Source organism: Tinamus guttatus, unplaced genomic scaffold (genome assembly GCF_059628265.1).
Source record: "Tinamus guttatus ecotype Peru unplaced genomic scaffold, ASM5962826v1 Tinamus_guttatus_pri_ptg000004l, whole genome shotgun sequence".
Taxonomy (NCBI): domain Eukaryota; kingdom Metazoa; phylum Chordata; class Aves; order Tinamiformes; family Tinamidae; genus Tinamus; species Tinamus guttatus.
The window spans coordinates 2,605,120-2,617,707 of NW_028288538.1; the positions used below are offsets into that span (position 1 = coordinate 2,605,120).

A 12,588-nucleotide genomic window follows, 5' to 3' on the forward strand; every position below is an offset into this window, starting at 1 on the left:
GGAGATGTAGTCCCGTGGGTAGGGCAGCGATGAGCATGCGCCGCCCGGTGCACGCTGGGAGCTGTAGTCCGCGAGGCCCTCCCCCGCACAACCCTTAACTCCTCATTTTCCCCTTCTAAAATCCCCCATTTCCTTCCCAGTACCTGTGACATACGCTTATATATATATATTTTTTTACACGGCGTTACTCCGACACCCGTAATCATGAACATCCAAACAGACCACAAAGCCCACGCTCCAGAGCATGTTACCCTGAATTTATAAAGTGCTCATGGAGTGGTGTGACTCCTCAGGAGAAACAGATGGTTTTCGGTCCTGGTAAAATACAGGTTTAACAGCTCCACCTGCAGCCCAGCAGCTGCCAATCCAACGTTCATGTGAATTAAGTCCCCCTCTCCGAGTCCCTTTGAGAGCTTTTTCTGGCAGAATGGCGCACGAATATCAGGTTGGATTCAAGGACACACTGAAAGGCGCTGATAAAAGTTGTTTGTCTTGCCATGGCACATTATGAAAGCGTGGCGAGGCCAACGGCAGCGTCTTGGACAGATGTTTGCGTGCTGCTGTGAGCGCAGGTTTGTTATCTGCTGCCCACGCGCTCAGGCCTGTTATCGCCGCTGCCCCTCCAGGCATCCTCATGAGCCAGAGCAGCATGCTGGAAACAAAACAGTGAAACGCTGCTGCTGAAAGACGATTTGAATTGGCAATTTCCTCAGCTTTAGGTGCAAACATCCCGTGGGAGCACCAGGGTCTTGGCAGGGCTGCTTCCTTAGGCTTTTTCTCCCCTTTTCCTATAAAACCACCCAGGTTGCTGGCCTTCTCCCATGTTTCTCTGCTAGAGCCCCCAAGGGCTCGTTTAGGGTCACTTCGAGCAGTGAACTTAAGTCGTTTTAACGCACATGTTGCTTGAGCAGCCCCAGCTCACCCGACACTGCAGGTGTAAGGTGACATCAGGGAGTCAGGTAAAACCAACGAGATTAAATTCAGACCCCGTATTGAAAACGGGCCTTTTCACTCACTGGTACTTTTACTTAAATCAATAACATTTCTCGCAAAAATCCAAAATAAAACGGGCGGCCGTGACAGGTCCTCCCCTCCCCACTCCACAATCATGGCGGCCCCCTAGGCCACCTCCTCCCGTCCACGTGACCAGCTGTTCTTGCCTCGGTAAACATGGCGCCTCAAGCAGCTACTACCGCCTCGGCAGTTATGGCCGCCGTCACGTGGGCGGTGCGCGCGCGCAGCACCCGGAAGTGGGTGCGGGTGCCCCCGCTCGGGAGCGCCGGGGGAGGCGGAGCGGGAGAGCGAGGCCCGGGACCCCCCCCCGCGCCGGGCCCGGCGCCCGCGGAGCCGGTGAGTGCGGGGCGAAGCGGAGACCCCCGGGGGTGATGGGGGTGCTGAGGGGCCCTGGGTGGTTGTGCTTGGGCGGAGGGGGGCGGTGTTGGTTGAGGAGGGGCTGGGGAGCGCTCGGGGCTCTGTGGGGTGAGGGCTGAGGGGGGCTGGGGGCTCTGGGGGGCTCTGTGGGGTGAGGGCTGAGGGGGGCTGGGGACTCTGGGGGAGATATTGGGCTGAGGGGGGGCTGAGGGGCGGGGAGGGGGCTCTGAGAGAGCGTTGAGGGGATCTGGGGGGCTCCGTGGCCGCAGCGAGTCCAGGGGGCTCTTGATGTCGGGCCTGGCGTGGAGCTCCTGCAAGGGGGGTCCAGGGTGCCGTTCTCCCGAGGGGCTGGCGGCTTCGGGATCATCTTCCCTGGGGGGCTCCGGCGGGGCAGGGGCCACCTAGCCCCGCGTGGGGGGTGGTCCCATTGGTGTCATTGCCCGTAGCGGGGCAGGGGGTGACACGGGGCTGCGTAACGGGACCCCCTGCGAGCAGCGACGGGCGGGAGCAGCTGGCGGGAGTGTTATCCCGAGCTCCGCATTCCCGTTAACGGGATGTGTCCGTAGGCGATGCCTCTCCCGGGGAATTCTTTTCAAGAATACAGAGTTCCTCAGTTTGTTTCTATTGAAAGATGGGAGCTGCGGCTTGGCCACGAGCAGCAGCGGGATCCGTATTTGTGACCTGAGCTGTCTTTGTTGGATTTCCTGGTGCGACTTAATGGTTTCATTTCCTATAGCTGGAAGGACGTTGTCCTCGCTGACACAGATAACTGTGTGTGTGTGTGTGTGTGTGTCATTTTTCTGTATCCAGGAAAATGATTTCGGTGACAGGACATTGGTGTAAGCAAAAAAAAATAAAAATAAAAAAACCCTATTTTTCATAGAATTTCAGAAAATAGTTTATCCTTGCTTTAAAAGGGAGCAGTTCTGCTTCCCCTGATGCACCCTTACGAGAAAGGAGCTGGGGCAAATGGCTGCAGTCCCTGCTGGGGGCTGCTCCCTTCCCCAGAGCAGGAACGGCTGAGTAGGGAGGCAAAGATAAGTGTCAGTCACCCAATTAGCTTAACGGTGCCAAAGGCATGAGACGGCAGAAAAGGAGATGTCACACGGGCTCCTGCTCCCGTCACAACAGAGCTGGGAGCATCAGGCCTTTCTGTGGCTCGTGTGCGTTCACGGGGTGCCTCATGCAGTGCTCGTGACTCGTGTTTCTTGACCTTGCTATGCTATTATATTTGCAGCAAAAACATTAAGGCATTCACTGTAATTTACTTCTGCCCTTGTTCTTTTGCCTCATGGTTTACTGAAAGGCTTATGAGAACTAATGCATGGTTGTTGGCAGGAATTAACAGCCTGAACGGCTGTTTTCATTCCCTGATGCCCAGCTGTCCTCCTCATTCCAGCAGTGTCTGATGTGCATGGTTTAGAATTACCTTCCTTTATCAAATTCATTTTTCACATACTTGGGAAACAGTAAATTCAGACTGAAAGTTGGAGCCCCAGAGAGAGGGAAATCATAAATATCCATGAATCCAGTTGTAACCAAGTAAGCGGATGAAGCCCGCGTGCTGGCAGCTTTTCTTTTTGCATGGAGAAATGGTTTGGAATATGCTGAAGTCTTGTTTTCCCAGAAGTAAGAAACAAGAAACTATTGATTTGTAATTGGCAACTGCTAAATAACAAGAGCAAAGTTGCTTTTGTTTTCTTATGCACAGGACCATGTACGAATAGATGAAAATAATCCCCCGAGGTGATTAACTTTCAGGGTAAAGCTATCAAGCACGCAAACTTCAGAACTACTTGATAGTATCTGTTATATAAATGGAAGTTAACAGTCTCTTGGGCTTGAACAGGCCTTCTGGATTTAATTTTTTTAAATTTGTTTATTGCAAATGAAAAAATATTGTAGCAAACTTTCATTATGTATACTCATGTGCATAAGGGAATTGACTTGAGTGTGTATTTCATAGTAAATCAGTTTTAATTGGTAATCGGTATTAATTGGTATGCTTCAAAGATCTCTTCTGAGCTGTGATTCCTCACAAGAGTCAGTTTTTGCATTAGTAGATTAAAAACTTGGGAATTCTTCTGTGAAGAAAACCTCAGACTGGCTCATATTCCCACTCGTTTTTGGGGCTCCTTTGGGTCACTTATCCTGAGCCTGGAAACCACATTCTGGATACTTGGAAAGTAGGTTTGTGCAATAACATAGACCTATTGTTTGCTGAGTGACTCATATCAACACCTACCAGTTACAAATTTGGAGACATTTATGAAATTAAAGACACAGCCTAAATAGCTCTTCTTTTTTTTCTGCCAGCTGTATCCTGCAATGCAATTGTCTTTTCCAGCAGCTATTGTGCAGGAATCCTCTTACAAAGGCCCTGCCACTTCCTAATAGGACTGGTACACTAAGGCCATCAGGTGACTCCCTCTTGGGAGGATAATTAAGTGGCTTGTGATGAAAACTAAGGATAAGCAAACTGGGCACGAGGTGGAGGCCAAATAATCGTCGATAAGAGCGCGCTGACCCCGCGCACAGCGCGGCCTTTGTGCTGCCGTCCTGGTCTCAAACATTGTGTGTCTCTGTTTCAGGCTGACCTCAACGGAGCTTTTTCTAAACATCATGGGAGAGATTAAAGTCTCTCCTGACTATAACTGGTTCAGAAGTACGGTTCCTCTTAAAAAGGTATGTGCAACCTGTGCGTGAAATGGCTGCTTGGAGATGGGGTTTGCTTGCGGTGGTGGAAACTACGCGGTGAAACTGGTTCATGCAAAACAGTGCTGGGGGTGCTGGCGACCTGGTTCCCTTTCTGAGCTGCACAGCAGCCCTGTGTGTTATCTGAGCGCGTGAAAACGCGCCCTGAACGTCCACGTGCTCGTCACTCTGGTGACGAGCCACGCATGAGGTCCCCCACGTGCCCTGTTTTGTAGAAGCGGCTGCTTGCACCGGGCTCGTGTGGCTGCAGCACGGCCAGGCAGCCGCCTCTGCTCCTCCTCCTCGGCCTGAGGCCGAAGCAGGGCGCTGGCGGGGAGCTCCTCGCAGCCGGGCCGCCTCTGCACCCCTCAAAGTGGGAAGATGCCTCCACCACATGTTCCTCCTCCGCGTGCCCTGTAGATGGCTGCTTACTCACCTCGTCTGACCACTTTCCCTGCGTGCTTGGGCTTCTCCATTTCCTCTCGCTGAGCCGCAGAGGGACGTTTGGAGCGTGTGGCCCCGCGCGTGGCAAAGGGCACAGGCTGTGCCACTCACCGAGGCCTCTGGCTGGAACAGAGCATTAAGAGGAGCGTCTCCAGCAGGTCGAGGGAGCTGATCCTGCCCCTCTGCTCAGCCCTGGTGAGGCCACATCTGGAGTATTGTGTCCAGTTCTGGGCTCCACAGGACAAGAGGGATGTGGAGCTGCTGGAGAGAGTCCAGCGCAGGGCTACGAGGATGATCAGGGGCCTGGAACATCTGCCCTATGAGGAGAGGCTGAGGGAGCTGGGCCTGTTCAGCCTGGAGAAGAGAAGGCTGAGAGGGGACCTGAGCAGTGTCTAGAAGTAGGATGGGAGGAGGATGGGGCTGGCCTCTTTTCAGTGGTGGCCACCGACAGAACTAGAGGAAATGGCCGGAAACTGAAACACCAAAAGTTCCACAGGAGCTTGAGGAAAAATTTCTTGACAGTGAAGGTGCCAGAGCACTGGAACAGGCTGCCCAGAGAGGTTGTGGAGTCTCCTTCTCCGGAGATCTTCAAACCCGCTTGGACGCAGCCCTGCGCCACGTGCTCTAGGTGACCCTGCATGTGCAGGGGTTGGACTAGGTGACCTCTAGAGGTCCCTTCCAACCTATGATTCTATGAACAGCCCCGGCCACCAGCTGCAGTGAAGGACTGTCCCCCTTCCTCCCGCCAGCTGCCTGGGCGAGCAGAGCTGCTCGTGTGACCGCATGGGCCAAGCGGGTCGGTGAACTCGCTGGTTTGGGGTCTCTCTGGAGTTTTTTTGGCCGTGCTGATGCACAGGAGCAGTGCTGGCAGCTGGGCTGCCTCTTGGAGCAAGTCTGCTGCAGTTGGGCCATGCTAAAGGGACAGTGTCCCTGCACACAGGGAGCAGTGCTTAATAGTGGTTAGCATCTTCTCCAGAGCTTTCCGTGCAGCTTTTCCTAGGAAATCACATACAGAGAAGGCTTGAAGGGTTCTCTGTTCAAGGTATCGCATTCATTTTTGCCACTTATCGGCCTTTTTTGTATAAGAAAGGTCCTGTGTGGCTGACCCTGCATGCTAACTGAGGCTCTGGCTGTTCAGCTCCCTTCCATTTCGGGCCATTACCAGACTCTGCTGCACCAATTTTTTGCCATCCTGTTTTACCTCCAGGCAGTGACTGGCCCGGTTCGGCAGAGCTGGTTTTAGGGTCTGTTTTCACGTGCAGCACGGGTGCTTTGCTGCTCCTGTGACAAAGGTGGGAATTAACAAACTGGCCTTAGCTTCTGGGAGGAAAAAAAAAAACACAGTTTGAAGAATTTAAAGACAAGATGAATGGAGCAGTGTCTAGCAAGCCTTGCTTGCAGTATCCCAAAGAAAGCACGGGCAAAGCACGTGTGCTATAGAAGAAGGAGCTTTCTAGATGCCCAAGCTCATGGTTTCTGCTGATCAGGACACCTCAGTGCTGTCAGATCAACTGGTGAGAAGCAGAACTGGAGCTTGGGGCATTTGAGAACACACCAAGATGCTCCTGAGAAGAGCATAAAATGCCCATGTGGATAAAGCCCCTTGCACTGGGGCAGGTATCGCAGCTCCCCGCGCGTGAAGCGAGGAGGGAGAGCAAGGAAGCGGGGAGCAGTGTCCTCTCCTCCACAAAATGCATGATTTGCTCTCTACAATAAATCCTTCCTAAAAGTCATCAACAGAGGACTCCTTGTCCCTGCTAAAGCTGAGGGAAGCTCTGCCATCTGTTCCGATGAAGTGGAGATTTTACCCGTTATGTAAACTGTAAATAATCCTGGTGATAGAGCAGAATAAGGAGGTTGGTGACCTACCAAAGCGCCGTGCTGATTCCGCACGGTGCACTGGACCTGCTGCTTAACTATCCAGCACGAGGCCAGAAATGAAATAGAGCAACTCCTTAAACCCGCTGGCTCCTTGGCTGGGCTTGAGGGAGCCCAAAGAGTTATCTGGGTCTCTGCTCCCTTGACGTGAACTCGCTCTGCTTACGCGATTGCAGGACATGTGTGACCGAGGGGTTGCTTCACCCCCCGGATATTGCTAAAGATAGAGCTGGTCACAGCCTCCAGCAGCCGCCCTGAGCACACGAGAGCGGCAAAGCCGGGAGCTCTGGCGCTGCCTACCAAAGTTTGGGTTTGTTTCGTTTTCCCTGTATGGGAATTTTTAAATGCTTTCTGGGAAGCTTTGGTATGCAGTTGCCTTTTCCTTGGTGACTTTACAGAACAACAGCCTCATGTGACTTCTCACATGCTCCCGGAGCCTGAAATACCGGCTCTGTCACAGGCAGATTTGTTAATGGGGCAAATCTGGTTTGCGATACGCTCTTCTTGCCCGATTCCCCGAGCAGCTTAGTGCTGTGAGGGGGGCCACTGTGCTTGCATGTTGCTGCTCAAGCAGCGAGCAGGTCTGGGTCTGTGCAATAGACCAACTCCTGGGTGCTCTTTCTGGGTTGTGGGGGTTTAAACAGGTATCTCAATACCTGCAACAGGCTGCTGGAAGAAGCTGTGGAAGGCGAGTCAGGCTCCAGCACTGCTAGGAAAGGACCTAACCTAACTCCTGTGTGTTTAAAGATGCGGGTTGTGCTGGGATTTCTGTTTCACATTAGTGATTTGTGGTGTTGGCTGTTTAAGCCATCTGTCATCCGCACTAGGCCCTTCTGAGCTGAAACGCGGAACAGGCTGTTGCCAGCAGCAGTTAAACCCCATGTCCCGGGCTGGAAAAGGTTCCTGGAATGAAGCCCAATGGCAGCTCCATCGCCGGAGCCCGTGGAGCTTCCCGCTCACCTCCCGCCGGCTCTCGTGCCGCTGCTCCCTGCGTCGGGGCGCGCGAAGCGTCGGCTCTCACCCCCCATGGCCACGGTTCTGCCTCCAGCCATATCCATCCAGCTGGAGAAGAGGGCTCTTGTGAGAAGAACCCACGATGCCCTTGTTCAAGGGCAGCCTGAGATTGTAACGCCAACAATTTGATAAGGGCCCCCCTGGAAGCTCTCTGAGGAAGCTCATCTCGCTGCCGTGCTCCTCTCCTTGCAGATAATAGTGGACGATGACGACAGTAAGGTCTGGTCGCTGTACGATGCAGGCCCGAGGAGCATCCGGTGCCCGCTCATATTCCTGCCTCCTGTAAGTGGAACTGCGGACGTTTTCTTCCAGCAGATTTTGGCCCTGACTGGATGGGGTTACAGAGTTATTGCTGTGAGTATTCCCAGTCCCGGGTTGGAGCTCCATGTATTTGTTTGCCGCTCTGATCAGCGGTGGGTCGCGGGGATCAGCCTCCCGGTTCCGAGGATCCCGGAGAGCTGGCGCTGTGTCGTGATGCACGATACATGACACAGGGATGCAGGCTGACATCTGTTGTACATTCCCAGGAGTGCTTATCCAGAGCCTTGTGCAGAGTATTAACTTCTCAGGCTGCTTATTCCCTTGTGTGCCCTGAACACCAGTTGTCTTGGTCTCCCGCAGGATCCTTGCTACCCTTAAAAAAAAGTGCATGGATCCGTGCAGGATTTCCGTGTTTGCCTTAGGGATGATCTAGTTTTTGGCCTGCACAGCTGCGTGTGCCAAGCCCCTCCTGTTGTTTTATGGCTTCTCAGCTCCCAGGCTCTGTTTATATGGCGAGAGGGTTGGTTTGTGCAGCGGTACCGATGCTCAGCAGTGTCGCTTTAAGCGCATCCCTGCGTCTCTTGTAGCAGTGAATGATTTTTGTACCTGTCACCATTACGTGCTCCGAAATCCCTGGAAATCATTCCAGCTTCTCCCTCTGCCGAAGCTGTGGATCAATTCTGCCCTTTCCCAGCTGACCTGCTCGGCACCGCTTCCCGATCCGTGTTCCGTGCGAGCGAGGGGGAGGCTCCCGGTCCTCCCGCTCCGGAGCTCGAGCCTTGGGAGAGGCTTCGTGGAGGGAATTCAGAGCAAAGCTAAGGCTTGTAGTTAGTGTGAACAACCTTCCTCTCCCTCCTCCCCTAGTCATGTTAATGTGTGAATTGTAACTCAACTTCCAGGCAGAAATGTCAGAAAACACCTTTTTTCTAACTGTGGATAATTTCAGTTGCAGTATCCAGTGTATTGGGATCACCTTGAATTCTGTGATGGATTCAGAAAACTGTTAGATCACCTTCAGTTGGACAAAGTGAGTACTCCAAGTCAAACAAATGGATATATAGTTGAATAAAAAACAAGCATTTAGAAGAGCCTCATTTAAGAGCAAGTATATAAAATATGATGGAAAATGCAGCCTAAATATAGAGACTATGTTGCAATTTTATTTTTAAAACTAATTTATTTTCTAAGGTACTCTGAAAACTGTAATGCTTAGCTAAATTCATTGCTACTCTAGACCTAATTTAAAAATTATATTAGTTAATTTTATTTTTTAATGAGAACCTGTGGAAGTTTGTGATTCATGTAGTACAATAGGACAAAATGGAAGTAAGTAAATTAGAGTAGCTGTTGAAGACGGAATAAAATATTTGCTTTTTTTTCTTAAGCTTTTCAAGTTCATCTTTCAGTGTTTATTGCATCCTATAAATTACAGAATCCGAATTGAAGAGTTTGATTTTTTTAAAAAAAACATGTTATAAGGACAGGAATAAAGCTTGAATGACTTATTTTTATAATAGATCAGAATACTTAAGGGACACGTATTTCAAAATGGTAATATGATCTGATTTTTCTTAAACTAGGTTCACCTTTTTGGAGCTTCCCTGGGAGGCTTTTTGGCTCAGAAATTTGCTGAATACACCCACAAGTCTCCCAGGGTTCAATCTCTGATCCTGTGTAATGCCTTTAGTGACACTTCTATCTTCAATCAGACATGGACAGCAAACAGGTAGGAGAGACTGCGAAAGGCAGTCACGATTCACGGCGCTGGTTTTTGGGTGGTTTTGCTTTGTGGTGTGTTTTGTTTTGCTTTTTTCTCAATGAAATGCCACACTAATTTGGTTGAAAAAGATGTCTAATCTGCTTCCAGTTTGGGTGACTAATGGTGAGGAAAATGCATGGTGGAATGTTACAAGAAAATAGAGATTTTCACAATTGGCGCTGTGGAGTTTGACAGACTAGACTTGTATTTATCTTATTCTTGTGATCTTCTGAGGCCACAAGGTCCGACTTCAGAAACCGTTACTCTTATTTCTAGTAAAACAAAATTTCAAGTGAGAAATGTCACATTTACTGCCTTCAAACTGCACTCATGCGATAGAAGGGAGCAGCTTTGCAGAGTGTTTCTAGAACCTGGCTGCAAGGTTCTCCGTCTCTGTGTTCCTAAAGCTTTTTGGAGACTTAATTTGCAATTAAAGCACAAAGTCTGTGCAAGAAAAGGGAGACTTACAAAAAAGGGAGGCTTTACAAAAAAGTCTTAATCCTGGGGTCCTGGGTGCTTGAAGATGGTTACACCTTGTTTCTATTTTAGCTTTTGGCTGATGCCTGCTTTTATGCTGAAAAAAATTGTCCTTGGGAATTTTGCCTCTGGTCCGTTAGATCCTGAGATGGCCGATGGGATTGATTTCATGGTGGACAGGGTAGGTGGCCGTGTACTCTGCCCGCTGTGGTGACACTCTCTTTGGAGAAGCCCCTTAGCAGCAGACAGCGGAGCCTGTAGATATTTCTGCCGTTTTCCTCATTTTCTCATCCTGAAGTTGAACGCTAAGGAATGGCTCCGGAGCAGGCGATGAGCGTCACGACTGTAGCAATATGATCAATGTTGTGACTTAAGCTGTGACTGTGGTTAAGAAGAGACTAAGAAATTCTTAGATGGGAGAGGAAAAGTGCCGTGGTGGCTTAAATGTACGCTGTGCTCTGGAAGGAAAAGCCACTCATGTTTTACGCAGAGAGATATTAAGTAGGAACTCTAGTTTTGATCTGAAATGCAGTCATATTTCCCCTTAAAACTGAGGCGTTAGCTTGTCTTTGGATGTATTGTTAATATTGCATTAACTTCCTGCAGTGAAATATGCTGTTAATTGGTATTTCTTTCTACTGCAAGCTGGAGAGCCTGGGCCAGAGTGAACTAGCTTCAAGACTTACCCTCAACTGCCAGAATTCCTATGTAGAGCCTCATAAAATTCGAGACATTCCTGTAACTATTATGGATGTAAGTGGATTTTTGACATATTCCTTTTAATGCTGCCTAGATAGTCTGTTAGAAACTTAAAAAAATATTTGCAACGTCTTAATTTCATCTTTAGATTTGCCTTCTGCCTGGACAACACTTTCTTTCTTGTCTTAAATTATCAGTTGGATAATTGGATATTCAGTGCAGTAACACAACCAAGTTCAGGAAACCTTTATACGCTGGCATATCTAACTGTTGCTGTCTAAGCCATTTGCTTGATTTCTTTTTCATCAAAACCATTCCACAGTGGAGCCAAGAGTCACTTCTAGAAGCAGCACATATCCAGTGTGATTTGATAAGATAAATCTGATTGCAGCTCTAATTAGCTCACTTTTCCCTAGGTGTTTGACCAGAGCGCGCTTTCGACTGAAGCAAAAGAGGAGATGTACAAGCTTTATCCAAACGGCCGAAGAGCTCACCTCAAAACAGGAGGCAACTTCCCCTATCTCTGCAGGAGTGCTGAAGTCAACCTGTATATTCAAGTGAGTCTGCACGTTCAGATCTATCTACTAACATGAGTAGCTGGAACAGCAGTAGAAACTCCCGTTTTTGCCCACCCTCATTTCTGAACCTGCTGGAGCTCTGTTTGCCCTGGATCTCAGGTGTCTGGTACAGAAGAACGGGCCGAGTGGCCACATTCATTGAGAGTCGCCTTTGGGGGCTTTTGTTTTGTTTCATCTGTCTTTTCCCTGACCTCTTCACGGCAATTAACTTCATCCTCACAATGATTATTCCTAAGTGATTCCTGAAATGTCACGCCGGTTTCAGCGTTATTTTCCATGTCCAACAGATCCACTTGCTGCAGTTCCACGGGACCCGCTATGCAGCCATTGATCCCTCCATGGTGAGCGCGGAAGAGCTGGAAGTGCAGAAGATCAGCCTGCACAGCAGCAGCGAGCAAGAGGAGCAGTAGATTTTGTGACTGTCCATGAAAACGATGAATCAGTTCGGTCTTCCTGCGTACAATCAATTGTTCCCACTCTGCCTTTTCCTTTTGTTAGCCGATTATCACTGTGTGATTCCAACAGGTTCAATAGTCAGTGAACTACCCAAGGATGATAAACCCACAACAGCATAATGAAATACCTTTAATTTTTAGTTTTTGGATTTCAGGAAGTATCTTTGAAGACTACAGTTTTAAAAACAAAGACATTTTTGCTACCAAAGGCTTCACATTCATGTTCTTAAACAGAACAGTGTTTCTTTTTATGTTTTCATTCAGCTGTATATATTGCCACATGCAGGTTATGTACCAATAAGCGGCCATATTTTTGTTGAATATTGGTTCAAAAGATGTTTAAGTGCCAATGTTGCCACGACTTGTTTGCTTCATATATTGTGTTGAAAGTAACTTTCTATTTGAAATACAGCATTTGAATTTTTAACTTTCTTGCTAGCTGTTGAAATGGTTTTCAATAAAACTTCAATTTCATCAAGTGCCTCTTGTTTTCACTACTAGAGAGCAGTAGTAGAGACTTCTACAATTGTGATTTGCCTCTCTGGCCACCTGTAGAAGAAATCCATAGAGCCAGTACCTTAGGTCTGGACTCACTTTGTGCATGAAAAAGCTTCACTTACAATGTTGATAACTTTGCCCTGAGTTAGCTCTGAGTAAGAGCTGCACAATATTAGCTATAAAGGATGACTACGATGTAATCTCGTGTAAAAGTCTGATTTATTGGAACACAGGAATCTTATTTCCTCTTGAAACATTGTAAAAAATAAATACAAAATCTTACATGGCAGTGGTGTTTAAGGAGAAAAAAAAAGTGTACGTTAGTCCTAGGCTTTATAAATAACAAATGACAGACTTTTTGAATGGAAGCAGTAAAATACAAGTATGTTGGTCAGGACAAGGTGCACCCTGATATTCTTGAGCAGAGCATGCAGCTGTGTCTGTCCTAAGGTAAACAAGG

The 12,588-nt window shown here is 48.8% G+C and overlaps 2 protein-coding genes across 2 annotated transcripts in view; both read left to right on the forward strand.

Moving 5' to 3' along the window:
• The window catches only part of CILP (cartilage intermediate layer protein), a 115,405-nt gene that overhangs the window by 80,727 nt on the left and 22,090 nt on the right, over positions 1-12,588 (forward strand). The window lies entirely within an intron of this gene.
• SPG21 (SPG21 abhydrolase domain containing, maspardin) lies at positions 3,963-12,104 on the forward strand. The gene is made up of 8 exons (XM_010217572.2): positions 3,963-4,056; positions 7,594-7,755; positions 8,609-8,689; positions 9,243-9,388; positions 9,971-10,079; positions 10,544-10,651; positions 11,014-11,154; positions 11,463-12,104. Exons 1-8 carry the CDS (start codon positions 3,994-3,996, stop codon positions 11,583-11,585), a joined length of 933 nt encoding a protein of 310 aa, XP_010215874.1. The 5' UTR covers positions 3,963-3,993; the 3' UTR covers positions 11,586-12,104.

Bases quoted from the DNA above. Each gene is read 5' to 3' on its own strand.
- SPG21 (XM_010217572.2), top strand. From the start codon at position 3,994: ATGGGAGAGATTAAAGTCTCTCCTGACTATAACTGGTTCAGAAGTACG. The intron at 9,389-9,970 runs GTAGGAGAGACT...TTTCTATTTTAG, and splicing joins CAGACATGGACAGCAAACAG to CTTTTGGCTGATGCCTGCTT. The intron at 10,080-10,543 runs GTAGGTGGCCGT...TTCTACTGCAAG, and splicing joins TTGATTTCATGGTGGACAGG to CTGGAGAGCCTGGGCCAGAG.